The sequence below is a fragment of the Ranitomeya imitator genome, unplaced genomic scaffold (genome assembly GCF_032444005.1).
Source record: "Ranitomeya imitator isolate aRanImi1 unplaced genomic scaffold, aRanImi1.pri SCAFFOLD_938, whole genome shotgun sequence".
In the NCBI taxonomy this organism is placed as follows: Eukaryota; Metazoa; Chordata; class Amphibia; order Anura; family Dendrobatidae; genus Ranitomeya; species Ranitomeya imitator.
In genome coordinates this window covers 47,174-63,366 of record NW_027194926.1, presented here as the reverse complement: position 1 = coordinate 63,366, position 16,193 = coordinate 47,174, and the positions used below count along the sequence as shown (strand labels likewise).

At 42.6% G+C, this 16,193-nt stretch overlaps 1 protein-coding gene across 3 annotated transcripts; it reads left to right on the top strand.

Annotated features, from left to right (window-relative positions):
- Positions 1 to 16: 16 nt before the first annotated feature.
- LOC138656653 (polyadenylate-binding protein 1-like) lies at positions 17 to 15,275 on the top strand. Of its 3 annotated transcripts, none has more exons than XM_069743743.1 (10): positions 17 to 73; positions 3,033 to 3,239; positions 4,136 to 4,329; positions 4,409 to 4,524; positions 12,281 to 12,417; positions 12,723 to 12,817; positions 13,979 to 14,116; positions 14,209 to 14,304; positions 14,613 to 14,879; positions 15,108 to 15,256. In XM_069743743.1, exons 2-10 carry the CDS (start codon positions 3,047 to 3,049, stop codon positions 15,195 to 15,197), a joined length of 1,326 nt encoding a protein of 441 aa, XP_069599844.1. In that variant the 5' UTR covers positions 17 to 73; positions 3,033 to 3,046; the 3' UTR covers positions 15,198 to 15,256. The 3 variants fall into 3 exon arrangements, with proteins under 3 accessions (XP_069599844.1, XP_069599843.1, XP_069599842.1); XM_069743742.1 differs by lacking the exon at positions 17 to 73 and adding an exon at positions 151 to 491; XM_069743741.1 differs by lacking the exon at positions 17 to 73 and adding an exon at positions 185 to 580 and having other exon boundaries at positions 15,108 to 15,275.
- Positions 15,276 to 16,193: the final 918 nt, after the last annotated feature.

Below are 16,193 nucleotides of genomic sequence, written 5' to 3'. Positions count from 1 at the left end.
CGTGACGTCACCAGAGGTCCTTTAGCCGCCTTGGATTTAGCCTCTAGCCTGAGACCAGGCTTCGCTGGAGTAGGTGAGTATGACGTCTTCAAGGAGGCGGGAAGTGGGAGGGGCCCGGGGCGGGGGGAGGAGCCCGGGGCGGGGGGAGGCGGCTCCGGACTCTAATTTAAAAAAAAAAAAGACCAGAAAGAAAACTTGCTCCCGTGCCGCCCCCCCTCCCCCCATCGTCCTGCCGTAGGCACGAGCACACAAGTGCGTAAACATATAATAAGTGATGATCCAGAAAGGAGAAGTCTTATTTGATTGGTGCACATTTATGGCATAAAATGCTTTATTATAAGGGGGATCCAGACACGTGTCGGCCCCGTAGTAACTGCCCGCTCCTCGCGTGGGCATCAGTTGGCACCATGAGGCGGCCATGCTGTGCCCTGACAGTGACAGTTTACCAGGAGCCGCCATCAGGATCTGACTGGAGACAAGATAGGAACAAGGTGATTACCGACATATTGTGCAGAGTCTGTGAGTCCAAAGTCGGCACAACCTGAAATCTTTGCGGAGGAAAGTGAAGAATTCTAGAATCGTAAGTTCTCTAATCAGCGCCACATGTCAGGCCGGCGTCACACTCGGCGTAAGACAATACGCTCCGTAATTTACGGCTGTAATACGCAGAAAAGTCCCCAAAATCGTGGTCCGTAGCTCCTCCGTAGGCAGGGTGTGTCAGCGTATTCTGTGCATGGCATCCTCCGTATGTAATCCGTATGGCAGCCGTACAATGGATCCATGTGCTCAAAAAATAATAAAAACATATATACTGTCTATATATATATATATATATGTATGTCAGTGAGACACATGTATGTATATATATTAATATTTCATCCAGCGCGATATAGCAGAAAGCCGGTAATTCAATTGCCGTCTTTTGCTATCTCCTTCCTAAACCCGACATGATATGAGACATGTCTACATACAGTAAACCATCTCATATCACCATTTTTTCTTGCATATTCCACACTACTAATGTTAGTATGTGCAAAATTTGGGCGCTCTAGCTATTAAATTAAAGGGTTAAATGGCGGAAACAATTGGCGTGGGCTCCCACGCAATTTTCTCCGCCAGAGTAGTAAAGCCAGTGACTGAGGGCAGATATTAATAGCCTGGAGAGGGTCCACGGTTATTGCCCCCCCCCCCCCCCGGCTAAAAACACCTGCCCCCAGCCGCCCCAGAAAAGGCACATCTGGAAGATGCGCCTATTCTGGCACTTGGCCACTCTCTTCCCATTCCCGTGTAGCGGTGGGATATGGGGTAATGAAGGGTTAATGTCATCTTGCTATTGTAAGGGGACATTAAGCCTAATTAATAATGGAGAGACGTCAATTATGACAGCTATCCATTATTAATCCAATAGTAGTAAAGGGTTAAAAAAACACACACATTATTACAAAGTCTTTTAATGAAATAAACACACAGGTTGTTGGAATAATTTATTATTCTGGTAACCCACCTGAAGACCCTCGCTCTGTAACAAAGGAAAATATCTATCAGCATATGTACGGGTGTTTAATCCATATTTTAAGCACTATCATTACTAAGTGCATACATTTGATAGCACTTTGGTTCAGGATTTATTTAGCAACATTTCAATAGAGCATGCGGTTTGAGCCTCTATTTCTTCATCTCGCTTTAGTCAGTATAATTATAAGTAAATAGATGACTTTAATATTGAAATTCCTCATCAATTGGTGATTTGAAGTTAGTGGAGGTATTTTCTCAGCATGCTCTATTGTTGAAAAATTTGTTGTATCCAGGAATGTTTATTTTATCTCTTGCTCCCTCACTAGTATTATATTTTGCTCTACACCTACCTGCCATTACATTTATCTGTACGGTTTTAAGGCATTGTTTTATTTTTTGTATTTGTCTGTATTAATAAAGTTATAACTTTTTATTGAAAAGAATCAAAACACTCTTTGATTTAGCACGCAGTTTAATAATTGCCTAGCTGATCAGTATGTTTTATTATTGATGTGTAAATTAACTTGGACAATTAATTATTCGGCCTTCAGATGAGCTCACTGGTGGATTCACAGTTACCTCGTTTTGCAGTATTACATGTACTGTGATACATAGAGGCTGTAGAAACCAAACGGCTCAACATACTAAATTACATTTTACTGTAAAAATTATATTTACCCATAAATACAAGAATAAAAAAAACCAAGATGTCAATTTGACTTTGTTTTAGTGAAGCGGTGAAATCTACCAGTTCTTTAAAGCATGTGTCTGGGACTTTAACATTGATGGACTATCCTTAGGGTAGGTGATGAATGTCTGATTGGTAAGTACCCCCGGAGATCAGCCCTTCCTGGTGTCGTCGGCAGCCGGAACTGCTCAGTTATGGAGCTGCACAGCACAGCTTTGTCTACAGAATAGTGACACATGCACATACTATTCAATAGAGAAGGCATGTGCAGTACCTGGCCGTGGCCACTATACTGTCGATGGAGCTGTTCTGGACAGAGCCACAACTCAGCACTTCCAGCCGCCACCGCCACCGCCAGGATCGGTTGGGTACCGGGTGTCGCACCCCCAGTAATCAGACATTGATGACCTCTCCGAAGAATAAGCCATCAATGTTACAGCGCCAGATAGCCCCTTTAAAGCTGCTCATACACATTAGATAAATGTTGTCTGACTTTGGCGGGATCGGCAGGCCTTATACTGTGTATCGGGGTCCCCAGCTTCACCCTGAACAGAGGACGGGGGCAGAGAATGATCCGCCCTGTTGAATGTCCTTTTGTTCGGGGTGTAGATAAGCTATGGTCAGGCTGCGGCTAATGTGCATGGCCAGCTTTGGCGTGTGACTGCCATGTAATGCTTTTCAAAAACCTGACCAGCACATCCAAACATAGACTAAGTGTGAACAGGTGCATCTTTCAGCGCTGCAGTGTGCTGCCTTATTTACTTAACTTGCCATGTAATGCTGACATGTTATTATCAAGGTGTTTTTCTTACAATCTCCTTTATTTTAGTGACCCTGCTAATAATGGCCACTAGCGCACTCAGCCACAGTACAGCAACCCTGTATGTTGGGGATCTCCTTCCGGAGGTCACAGAGGAGATGCTGCATGAAAAGTTCACTCCTGCCGGCAACATTTTGTCAGTCATCATATGCAGAGACAAGATCACCGGTCAGTCTCTTGGCTACGCTTACATCAATTTCCAGCAGCCGGAGGACGGTGAGAAGCAATACACAACTATAGCTATACATTGCAGCCCTGCCAGCAACAAGGCTGGGGTGAAATATTGCAACTGTTCCACAAATATCATGGACATACAAGATTGTAGATACAGTGGGGAAAATAAGTATTTGATACGCTGCCGATTTTACATGTTTTCCCACCTACAAAGAATGCAGAGGTCTGAAATTTTTATCGTAGGTACACGTCACCTGTGAGAGACAACCTAAAAATAAAAACCAAACAATCACATTGAATGATTTTTACACAATTTACATTTTATTGCTTGAAATACTGTATATTTTTTTTAATTTCTGGCAATTTTTTAGCTTAACATATAATGTATTAAAAATAAAAAAAATCTTGCAACTTTCAAACTGGACATGGGTGCTTTTATAGATTATAACTTCCTGTTGTTTCAGGAAACAACAGGTGTACATAGCTACAGTCATCAGACCTGAGTCCAATAATTTTATTAAAGCATCTAATGAGCGTGTACAAGTGTCATTGTGAAGGGAGGGTGAGCAGGGTCAGCTGTGACATCTCCTATTGTAATTAGTGGATCTTGTATTATCAGCTGTATGTAGAAGCGTTACCGTCATCCTTCCTCTGCTGATAAGGAGCCTGCTGAAAACTCTTCCTGAAAGGGCAGAAAGTATGAACAGTTCAAGATTTCTAAAAAAATTTTAGAACAAGAAAAATTTGCAAATTATTTTTTTTTAAATAAAATTAATGCAAAACAAAATATAGTAAAAAATGTTGTAGCATGGAATGCTGGAGCTGATCAACAATTCCTATCATGGCATGGCATCCTATCAGGGCGCAGAGGTCACCGAGGTGGATAAAGTCATTGATAGTCTCTTTCTTTGAAAATGTCCCCCATCCTTTCCCGCCAGCGGAGCGAGCTCTGGATACCATGAACTTTGAAGACATGAATGGCAAAGCGATGCGCATTATGTGGTGTCAGCGCAACCCGTCCGTAATAAAGAGCAGGATCGGCAACATTTTTATCAAGAACCTGGATAAGACCATCGATAGTAAATTACTGTACGACACATTTTCTGCTTTTGGCAGCATCATGTCGTGTAAGGTAAGTCAGTCATCCACCACATACGGATGTGTGAGGTCTGTGCAGTAGTAAGGTCCCTTATTAATATGAGGTGTTGCAGGTCGTGTGTGACGAAAATGGATCTAAAGGTTATGGGTTTGTACATTTCGAGACCCGCGAATCAGCCCAGAAGGCCATTGACTCGTTGAATGGCAAGATCCTAAATGACCAGAAAGTGTAAGTATGCCCTCATGTAAGGCCGGCTTCACGTGTCTGGGATTTCTGGACTCCTGGACCCCAAATCAACATTCTCATAGGCATATTTCAAGCTTTAGGGTTCGGGTCAGGAGACCTTCGGCTGGTCTGCAAACCGCGACCTGTATACAGACTGAGACGTGCCAAGACGGCCTAACACAAAGAATCCACAATCGATTATTGACTTACATGTCGCCAGTGGCAGGGGTTATCCACCTCTGGGGACTTTTTTTTTTACTTAATTGCATTTATTTGGGGCTAAAAGTCATTTTTGCAATTCAGTTTCCTTACAAAATTTGCACCTTTTGGCTTTTACAGGCTGTTTGTCTCCTCCTCCCTGCACATTCAACTTTTCTGTGGTCAGTGGTCATAAATCAGCTGAGAAGAGCTCAGAAATAGACAGATAAGTGTTAGAAGCTCTCTTTCTGGATCCTTAGGCTATGTTTACACACAGCAGCAAAATCTGCAGCGTTTCCGCAGCAGTTTCCCATGCGTTGTACAGTACAAAGTAAACCTATGGGAAACTCAATCCGCAGTGCACATGCTGTGGAAAAAAACGCGCGGAAACGCAGCGGTTTACATTCGGCAGCATGTCAATTCTTTGTGCGGGATCCGCAGCGGTTTTACACCTGCTCCATAACAGAAAACCGCAGGTGTAAAAACGCAGTAAATCCGCAGTGGACCATTCTACGTGTGCACATACCCTTAGGCCGGCCTCACACTCAGCGTATAAAAATATGGTCCGTAAATTACGTAGAAAAGTCCCCAAAATAGTGGTCCGTATCTCCTCCGTAGGCAGGGTGTGTCAGCGTATTTTGCGCATGGCATCCTCCATATGTAATCCGTATGGCATCCGTACTGCGAGATTTTCTCGCAGGCTTGCAAAACCGACATATGGACATACAATGGATCCATGTGCTCAAAAAATCGTAACAACATATATGCTGTCTATATATATATATATATATATATATTAACCCCTTTCTGACCTCGGACGGGATAGTACGTCCAAGGTCAGATCCCCTGCTTTGATGCAGGGCTCCGCGGTGAGCCCGCATCAAAGCCGGGACATGTCAGCTGTTTTGAACAGCTGACATGTGCCCGTAATAGGCGCGAGCAGAATCGCGATCTGCCCGCGCCTATTAACTAGTTAAATGCTGCTGTCAAACGCAGACAGAGGCATTTAACTACCGCATCCGTCCGGGCGTCCGGAAATGACGTCATCGCCGACCCCGTCACATGATCGGAGGTAGGCGATGCTTCTCCATAGTAACCATAGAGCTCCTTGAGACCTCTATGGTTACTGATCGCCGGTAGCTGTGAGCGCCACCCTGTGGTCAGCGCTCACAGCACACCTGCAGTTCTGCTACATAGTAGCGATCAGCAGATCGCTGCTATGTAGCAGAGCCGATCGTGCTGTGCCTGCTTCTAGCCTCCCATGGAGGCTATTGAAGCATGGCAAAAATTAAAAAAAAGTTTAAAAAAATGTGAAAAAAATAAAAAAAATATAAGTTTAAATCACCCCCCTTTCGCCCCAATCAAAATAAATCAATAAAAATATCAAATCTACACATATTTGGTATCGCCGCGCTCAGAATCGCCCGATCTATCAATTAAAAAAAAGCATTAACCTGATCGCTAAACAGCGTAGTGAGAAAGAAATTTGAAACGCCAGAATTATGTTTTTTTGGTCGCCGCAACATTGCATTAAAATGCAATAACGGGCGATCAAAAGAACGTATCTGCACCAAAATGCTATCATTAAAAACGCAATCTCGGCAAGCAAAAAATAAGCCCTCAACCGACCCCAGATCATGAAAAATGGAGACGCCACGAGTATGGAAAAATGGCGCAATTTTTTTTTTCTGCAAACCTTGGAATTTTTTTTCACCACACTTAGGTAAAAAATAACCTACACATGTTAGGTGTCTATGAACTCGTAGTGACCTGGAGAATCATAATGTCAGGTCAGTTTTAGCATTTAGTGAACCTAGCAAAAAAGCCAAACAAAAAACAAGTGTGGGATTGCACTTTTTTTGCAATTTCACTGCACTTGGAATTTTTTTCCCGTTTTCTAGTACACGACATGCTAAAACCAATGATGGCGTTCAAAAGTACAACTCGTCCCGCAAAAAATAAGCCCTCACATGGCCAAATTGACGGAAAAATAAAAAAGTTATGGCTCTGGGAAGGAGGGGAGTGAAAAACGAACACGGAAAAACTAAAAATCCCAAGGTCATGAAGGGGTTAATATTTTATCCAGCGAGAGATAGCTTTAAAGCCAGTAATTCAATTGCCGGCTTTTGCTATCTCCTTCCCAAACCCGACATGATATGAGACATGGTTTACATACAGTAAACCATCTCATATCCCCATTTTTGTTACATATTACACACTACTAATGTCAGTAGTGTGTATGTGCAAAATTTGGGCGCTCTAGATATTAAATTAAAGGGTTAAATGGTGAAAAAAATTGGCGTGGGCTCCCGCGCAATTTTCTCCGCCAGAGTAGTAAAGCCAGTGACTGAGGGCAGATATTAATAGCCTGGAGAGGGTCTATGGTTTTCGCCCCCCCCCCCCCCTCCCACCCCCCCGGCTAAAAACATCTGCCCCCAGCCACCCCAGAAAAGGCACATCTGGAAGAGGCTGGGAAAATATTCTGAAAAGTTCCCACGCTCGAGGTCATATGAGGACAACCAGCAGATGGTGCATCACCGCGAATGAAGGTAACTACAGGTCATTGTCCTACTTTCCATTCATTCGCTGGGGTTTTACAGGCAGGAGCACAGCTGCATTATAGCAGAACTCCTGCCTGTAAAATAATTTAACCCCTTCAGATGGATTTACATCGTGGGACGTGACAGATCATCGGAAGGTATGGGATATTGTTTTTTAACCATTTCATACTATTGGATTAATAATGGATAGGTGTCATAATTGACGCCTCTCCATTATTAATCTGGCTTAATGTCACCTTACAATAGCAAGGTGACATTAACCCTTCATTACCCCATATCCCACCGCTACACGGGAATGGGAAGAGAGTGGCCAAGTGCCAGAATAGGCGCATCTTCCAGATGTGCCTTTTCTGGGGTGGCGGGGGGCAGGTGTTTTTAGCCGGGGGGGGGGGGGGGCAATAACCATGGACCCTCCAGGCTATTAATATCTGCCCACACTCACTGGCTTTACCACTCTGGCGGAGAAAATTGTGCGGGAGCCCACGCCAATTGTTTCCGCCCAAATTTTGCACATACACACTACTAACATTAGTAGTGTGGAATATGCAAAAAAAATGGTGATATGAGATGGTTTACTGTATGTAAACCAGGTCTCATATCATGTCGGGTTTAGGAAGGAGATAGCAAAAGCCGGCAATTGAATTACCGGCTTTAAAGCTATCTAGCGCTGTATGAAATATTAATATATACATATATGTGTCTCAATGACATATATATAAATATATATATATATATATATACCTATTCTATGTGTACACATTTATTCTACCTATTCTATTGTAACCTGTCAGTGTGATTTTACTGTACACCGCGCTGAATTGCCGGCTTTTCTCTCTAACACCGCAGCGTATTTCTCGCAAGTCACACTGCTGGTCCGTGTGTAATCCGTATTTTTCTGGCCCCCATAGACTTTCATTGGCGTATTTTTTGCGCAATACGGTGACAAACGCAGCATGCTGCGATTTTCTACGGCTGTAGAAGACCGTATAATACGGATCAGTAAAATACGGCTGATAGGAGCAGGGGCATAGAGAAGCATTGTACCGTATGCAATCCGTATTTTCTGCACCTCTCTTACGTCCGTAAAACACGGTAGTGTGACGCCGGCCTTAGAATGAGCTCACTCTTGGATTTTCAGTTAACCCATTCTGCAGCCAGCACTAGACAGAGCAACACTGAGGCTATACAAGGCAAATGGTGCAACATTCTTAATGAAACCCAATTGCAAAACTAAATTTTAGCCAAGAATATATGCATTTAAGTAAGAAACAAAGTGTCCCCAAAGGTGGATAACCGCGCTGCCAGCTATAGGGAAAATTGGGGTTCCCAGACCCTGTTCTACCAGGCTCCACGTATCTAGGACAGTGTGTGTGCCACAAATTTTTATGGGTACATCCAAACATTGCCAAAATGTCTGCAACTAAAAATCAGTTCTATATATCCGAATAAATGTTTTCTGCAATTAATGGTACAGTGGCAGAGATTTCACAATGTATATACAGAAATAAATATAAATATACTACACACATACAGTGGGGCAAAAAAGTATTTAGTCAGTCAGCAATAGTGCAAGTTCCACCACTTAAAAAGATGAGAGGCGTCTGTAATTTACATCATAGGTAGACCTCAACTATGGGAGACAAACTGAGAAAAAAAAATCCAGAAAATCACATTGTCTGTTTTTTTAACAATTTATTTGCATATTATGGTGGAAAATAAGTATTTGGTCAGAAACAAAATTTCATCTCAATACTTTGTAATATACAGTGGGGCAAAAAAGTATTTAGTCAGTCAGCAATAGTGCAAGTTCCACCACTTAAAAAGATGAGAGGCGTCTGTAATTTACATCATAGGTAGACCTCAACTATGGGAGACAAACTGAGAAAAAAAAATCCAGAAAATCACATTGTCTGTTTTTTTTAACATTTTATTTGCATATTATGGTGGAAAATAAGTATTTGGTCAGAAACAAACAATCAAGATTTCTGGCTCTCACAGACCTGTAACTTCTTCTTTAAGAGTCTCCTCTTTCCTCCACTCATTACCTGTAGTAATGGCACCTGTTTAAACTTGTTATCAGTATAAAAAGACACCTGTGCACACCCCCAAACAGTCTGACTCCAAACTCCACTATGGTGAAGACCAAAGAGCTGTCAAAGGACACCAGAAACAAAATTGTAGCCCTGCACCAGGCTGGGAAGACTAAATCTGTAATAGCCAACCAGCTTGGAGTGAAGAAATCAACAGTGGGAGCAATAATTAGAAAATGGAAGACATACAAGACCACTGATAATCTCCCTCGATCTGGGGCTCCACGCAAAATCCCACCCCGTGGGGTCAGAATGATCACAAGAACGGTGAGCAAAAATCCCAGAACCATGCGGGGGGACCTAGTGAATGAACTGCAGAGAGCTGGGACCAATGTAACAAGGCCTACCATAAGTAACACACTACGCCACCATGGACTCAGATCCTGCAGTGCCAGACGTGTCCCACTGCTTAAGCCAGTACATGTCCGGGCCCGTCTGAAGTTTGCTAGAGAGTATTTGGATGATCCAGAGGAGTTTTGGGAGAATGTCCTATGGTCTGATGAAACCAAACTGGAACTGTTTGGTAGAAACACAACTTGTCGTGTTTGGAGGAAAAAGAATACTGAGTTGCATCCATCAAACACCATACCTACTGTAAAGCATGGTGGTGGAAACATCATGCTTTGGGGCTGTTTCTCTGCAAAGGGGCCAGGACGACTGATCCGGGTACATGAAAGAATGAATGGGGCCATGTATCGTGAGATTTTGAGTGCAAACCTCCTTCCATCAGCAAGGGCATTGAAGATGAAACGTGGCTGGGTCTTTCAACATGACAATGATCCAAAGCACATCGCCAGGGCAACGAAGGAGTGGCTTCGTAAGAAGCATTTCAAGGTCCTGGAGTGGCCTAGCCAGTCTCCAGATCTCAACCCTATAAAAAAACCTTTGGAGGGAGTTGAAAGTCCGTGTTGCCAAGCGAAAAGCCAAAAACATCACTGCTCTAGAGGAGATCTGCATGGAGGAATGGGCCAACAACAGTGTGTGGCAACCTTGTGAAGACTTACAGAAAACGTTTGACCTCTGTCATTGGCAACAAAGGATATATTACAAAGTATTGAGATGAAATTTTGTTTCTGACCAAATACTTATTTTCCCTCATAATATGCAAATAAAATGTTAAAAAAACAGACAATGTGATTTTCTGGATTTTTTTTTCTCAGTTTGTCTCCCATAGTTGAGGTCTACCTATGATGTAAATTACAGACGCCTCTCATCTTTTTAAGTGGTGGAACTTGCACTATTGCTGACTGACTAAATACTTTTTTGCCCCACTGTATCCTTTGTTGGCCATGACAGAGGTCAAACGTTTTCTGTAAGTCTTCACAAGGTTGCCACACACTGTTGTTGGTATGTTGGCCCATTCCTCCATGCAGATCTCCTCTAGAACAGTGATGTTTTTGGCTTTTCGCTTGGCAACACGGACTTTCAACTCCCTCCAAAGGTTTTCTATAGGGTTGAGATCTGGAGACTGGCTAGGCCACTCCAGGACCTTGAAATGCTTCTTACGAAGCCACTCCTTCATTGCCCTGGCGGTGTGCTTTGGATCATTGTCATGTTGAAAGACCCAGCCACGTTTCATGTTCAATGCCCTTGCTGATGGAAGGAGGTTTGCACTCAAAATCTCACGATACATGGCCCCATTCATTCTTTCATGTACCCGGATCAGTCGTCCTGGCCCCTTTGCAGAGAAACAGCCCCAAAGCATGATGTTTCCACCACCATGCTTTACAGTAGGTATGGTGTTTGATGGATGCAACTCAGTATTCTTTTTCCTCCAAACACGACAAGTTGTGTTTCTACCAAACAGTTCCAGTTTGGTTTCATCAGACCATAGGACATTCTCCCAAAACTCCTCTGGATCATCCAAATGCTCTCTAGCAAACTTCAGACGGGCCCGGACATGTACTGGCTTAAGCAGTGGGACACGTCTGGCACTGCAGGATCTGAGTCCATGGTGGCGTAGTGTGTTACTTATGGTAGGCCTTGTTACATTGGTCCCAGCTCTCTGCAGTTCATTCACTAGGTCCCCCCGCGTGGTTCTGGGATTTTTGCTCACCGTTCTTGTGATCATTCTGACCCCACGGGGTGGGATTTTGCGTGGAGCCCCAGATCGAGGGAGATTATCAGTGGTCTTGTATGTCTTCCATTTTCTAATTATTGCTCCCACTGTTGATTTCTTCACTCCAAGCTGGTTGGCTATTGCAGATTCAGTCTTCCCAGCCTGGTGCAGGGCTACAATTTTGTTTCTGGTGTCCTTTGACAGCTCTTTGGTCTTCACCATAGTGGAGTTTGGAGTCAGACTGTTTGAGGGTGTGCACAGGTGTCTTTTTATACTGATAACAAGTTTAAACTGGTGCCATTACTACAGGTAATGAGTGGAGGAAAGAGGAGACTCTTAAAGAAGAAGTTACAGGTCTGTGAGAGCCAGAAATCTTGATTGTTTGTTTCTGACCAAATACTTATTTTCCACCATAATATGCAAATAAAATGTTAAAAAAACAGACAATGTGATTTTCTGGATTTTTTTTTCTCAGTTTGTCTCCCATAGTTGAGGTCTACCTATGATGTAAATTACAGACGCCTCTCATCTTTTTAAGTGGTGGAACTTGCACTATTGCTGACTGACTAAATACTTTTTTGCCCCACTGTATATACAAATATCTACATAGGAATACCCCTCTAAGGCCACGTTCACACGCTCAGTATTTGTAGCCAAAACCAGGAGCAGGTGATAAATCCAGAAGTGGTGCAGGTGTTTCTATCACACTTTTCCTCTGATAGTTCCTCTCCTGGTTTTGGCTACAAATACTGACTGAATACTGATCGGGTGAAAGTGGGCTAAATGTTTGGAGTTTTTTTGCCGCTTGTAAATAACAATTTTGGATAAACGTGTCTGCATTCTCTGTAAAGGTATATTGAACATTCCAAGTCCAGTCACAAACGAGAACCTGAAGTTGTTGCCAGTTCTTTATACACTAATGTTTACATCAATAACTTTGGAGAAAATATGGACGATGAACGGCTCAAGGAATTGTTCAGCAAATACGGTAAATATGAATCGTGTAGCTACGAGAATCACGGTTATTTCAGAAGACCGTATTGTGGCCATATTTTATTCTCTGTATTATTGCTCCACGTCCCGACCCATCAGCGGGTCTCATAACCTGAGGTAACCGCATCGCAGCCATTTATGATGTACGTTCTGGGCCAGGAGGCCCGCTGATGGGTCGGGACATCGAGCAATAACACAAAGAATAAAATATGGCCACAATACAGTCTTCTGAAGTCAGACTTATATATGGGTTGTCCTAAAGCTTCCGAAACCTAAATTTGCGCAATACTCTCACTTTAGGGCCTACACGGAGCGTTAAAGTCATGACTGATCAAAATGGGACGTCCAAGGGATTCGGCTTTGTGAGCTTTAAGAAACACGAGGACGCCCTAAAAGTGAGATGGAGACTTACGAAATATCTGGAGTCAGGATTGGTATCTCTGTTATTGTAGGCCGTCTAAGTTGGTGGAAGATGAGCAGCAATAATCATTTATCAGTCTGTATACCACTCTCGTGAGACAGCATTCCCCTTTGTACTGTTAGTTGGGATCTCAGGGCCTATACCCCTACGGCATTGTTTTACATTTTAGAGCAGAAATTGCCTATGTGCATTAGATTCTGGCGCAGCTGCCGACTTTTCTCAGGTGAAGCTACTTCAGTCGGTGGCTTTTTTTTTCCTATTTTTGCTCTGACATCTTCTCCCTTATATCTTCATTATGAGAGAATAAACATGTTACCTCTTTTAATTGCTCCAAGGTTTCCAAACCCTGAAGCAGTGAAAAGAAGTAACAAAATACTGAACATGGGCAGAGTAATGGATTTTGACACTGCTGTGTATTATGTTAATTTTTTTAAGAGCTTTTGAGACACTTTTTCAGATGGATTCCGCTCGGAATCCACTTGAAAAAGATGATGTATGCACACAGCCACTGAGCGGAAACTCTCTGAATCCTCCTCTGAGACTCAAAACTCCTCACAAACTTGGTAGTTCCTGCTTCAAAAACTCAGCAAAAAGACTCAGTGTGCACATACTCTAAGGGGGTTTTACTTTTTCAGACATTTACTGAATACCCACAAAACAGGGGTCCCTGTGGGAAGTGGCGTGGCTGTGCGTGTGCTCAGCTATCTAAGGATGTGTACATGTGCAACCACCTCTTCATTCTCCACCTGGATGCAGCAGCCATCCACTGGCCATCCAGACAGGTTGGAGGTTGAGGGACCCCTTTTCTTGAGATCGGGTGCCACCTCTGGAACCTTATCTATCAGGCAGGGATAGCATCAGATGATTACGCCATCAATGCCTAAGATGGGAATACCCCTCCTGGCGAGGATAATATAGGTTGCAATCATTTTGCAATCTACAATAGTCAGGTGTGCACCATGTGAACAAAGAACCAGGGGAAGATCAGCTCTCTCAGGATGGGATGAAACCCTGTCCTTAGGAGATCAAAAAATGACAGTCCGTAGGAAATGGTGTCCTGATCCCTCAGGGTGAGAGATCTTGTTCTTGTGACCAACGTATGGGAGTAAAGTAACTATTTTCCTACTTCTATAAGGCCGTGAATGAAATGAATGGTAAAGATGTGAATGGTAAGGCCATTTATGTTGGAAGAGCCCAGAAGAAGTTGGAAAGACAACCAGAGGTTAGGAGGACGTTCGAGCAAATAAACCAAGAATGGATCACCAGTTCCCAGGTGAGTGACTTCACTCCCTTTGTATTTAATTTGTGTGAGTGTTTGAAAAAAATTCTGCATTTTTAATAACTTTTTTCTTCTTCTAATTTTAGGGTGTCAATCTCTACATTAACAATCTTGCAGATTGCATTGATGACAGGCTACTGCATCAGGTGTTTTCCCGTTATGGCACCATCATCAGTGCTAAGGTGAGCTCAGCTTGTATCTGCTTCTTTCTTCTTTCTATCCTCACATTCATTTTCATCTACGTAACATTAAGGGTTATACTTATGGCCAACATTAGACGTTTTCATCGATACATAGGAGAGGTGATAACTTGTGGATTTGCGGTGGTCTTACTGCTGGGACCCCATGGATCCTTTAGGAATAGAGTGATGAGTAGATGATAACTTTCAATGTCGGGAATGACCCTTTAGCGTGAACCTTCTTAGGTGAGGGTGTACTATTTATTTTCCTATGTTTCATTGTAAGGATGTCAGGTGATGTAATATTTCAGGTCATGATGGAAGGTAGACGCAGCAAAGGGTTTGGTTTTGTCTGCTTCTCCGCTCCCGAGGAAGCAACCAAAGCGGTCACAGAGATGAACGGAAGGATTGTAGACTCCAAGCCATTGTATGTCGCCTTTGCACAGTGTAAGAAGGATCGGCTAGCTCCTCTAGCCAACCAGAAGAAGATGGATCATATCCGAATTGTACCCAACCAAGTCATCAATACCTACCAACCACCACCACCTCCCAGCTTTATAATGCCACCTGCTTCACAAGTAAGTCTCCAGATAAAAACAACCTACAGAAAGCTTTCTTACAGAAACAGTGCCATCCTTGTTCTAAGGTTGTGGCTGGTCTTGCAGATCAGCTCCATTCGAGAGAATAGGGCTGAGTTACAAAACCACACTCGACGTGTGGAAAGATGGGAACTGTTACAGAAAGAAAGTAGCCATGTTTTTCTAACGATATACAATCCATTTATTACAACCTAAACTTGTTTTTAGGTCCAGAACCATGCAGGATGCTGTCATACAGTACCGAAACCGCAGGTTGTGCCAAGTCCTAGCCGGACACCACAAAGTATGTTCAATTAAGTAACAGCCCCAGGTACACCAATCACTGTATGATAAATAACAAATCAATAAAAGAATATTAAAAGAATATTAAAATTATAATTACAAGTGTCAGTGACTAGTGTCCTGTGGAGAGAAATGTGGAAACCACCACCGTACCAAGGGAAAGCAACCACAGCCAATATAGCAAAGCCAAAGAAGATCTCCCAAGCAGGAATGAGATTAAAATGCCTTTATTATATATACACTTGGCAATAAGTAACAATGATAAAAGACACAAATGTGCACAATGAGATTATTTGTATAATAAAATCAATATGAATAATAGTACAGACTGACCCCTTGAAAATTATATCCTATATTATACTACCATGACAGGTTTAAACATCGCCCCAGGATGACATATATTATTAGCTGGATTTATATATAAAAAAAGACTTTCTGCATATATTGCAAGTACAGACCTATAGATACAAAATGTGCAAAATTGGTAGCAAATAGTAATTTATGTGCAATAAAGCAATATAAAGTGCAACAGGAGGGGGAAGGGAAAAAGGTCAATTATAACCATACAGTGTACTGAATATGTCAGTATATACACCTTATTATAACACGTGCACAACTATGTCAGAAAAAATAAAAAAACTTTTTTTGTGCAAAGAGAAAAAAAGGGGGGTTATATATACCCATAAGATATTCTGGATTATACCAGAAAGTGCTATGTGCAAAAAGAAAGTGTAAAAACTGAAAAAAAGCCACAATTGCAGGTTACACTATTCTAAGAGGATAGAAGGAGTAATCCGAAACGCGCGTCGGGGTGCGTTTCTTTGGGATTCAGCTGACCTCACAGGTATATTTAAAGATTTAAGTACATCCCCCTGCATTACACCATAGTGATTAGTATCCGGCCCTCTGGTGGTCAGAGTGTGCCAGTGGTGACTTTATGGTGGTGATTTAGCTGCTCTTTTATTTTTTTGGCCACTATAATTAGTACTATTGGAAATATATAGATATATT

Excerpts from the sequence above, each read along its gene's own strand:
- LOC138656653 (XM_069743741.1), top strand. The coding sequence starts at position 3,047 with ATGGCCACTAGCGCACTCAGCCACAGTACAGCAACCCTGTATGTTGGG. Across the intron at positions 4,330-4,408 it reads GCAGCATCATGTCGTGTAAG|GTCGTGTGTGACGAAAATGG; the intron begins GTAAGTCAGTCA and ends GAGGTGTTGCAG. Across the intron at positions 4,525-12,280 it reads ATCCTAAATGACCAGAAAGT|GTATATTGAACATTCCAAGT; the intron begins GTAAGTATGCCC and ends TTCTCTGTAAAG.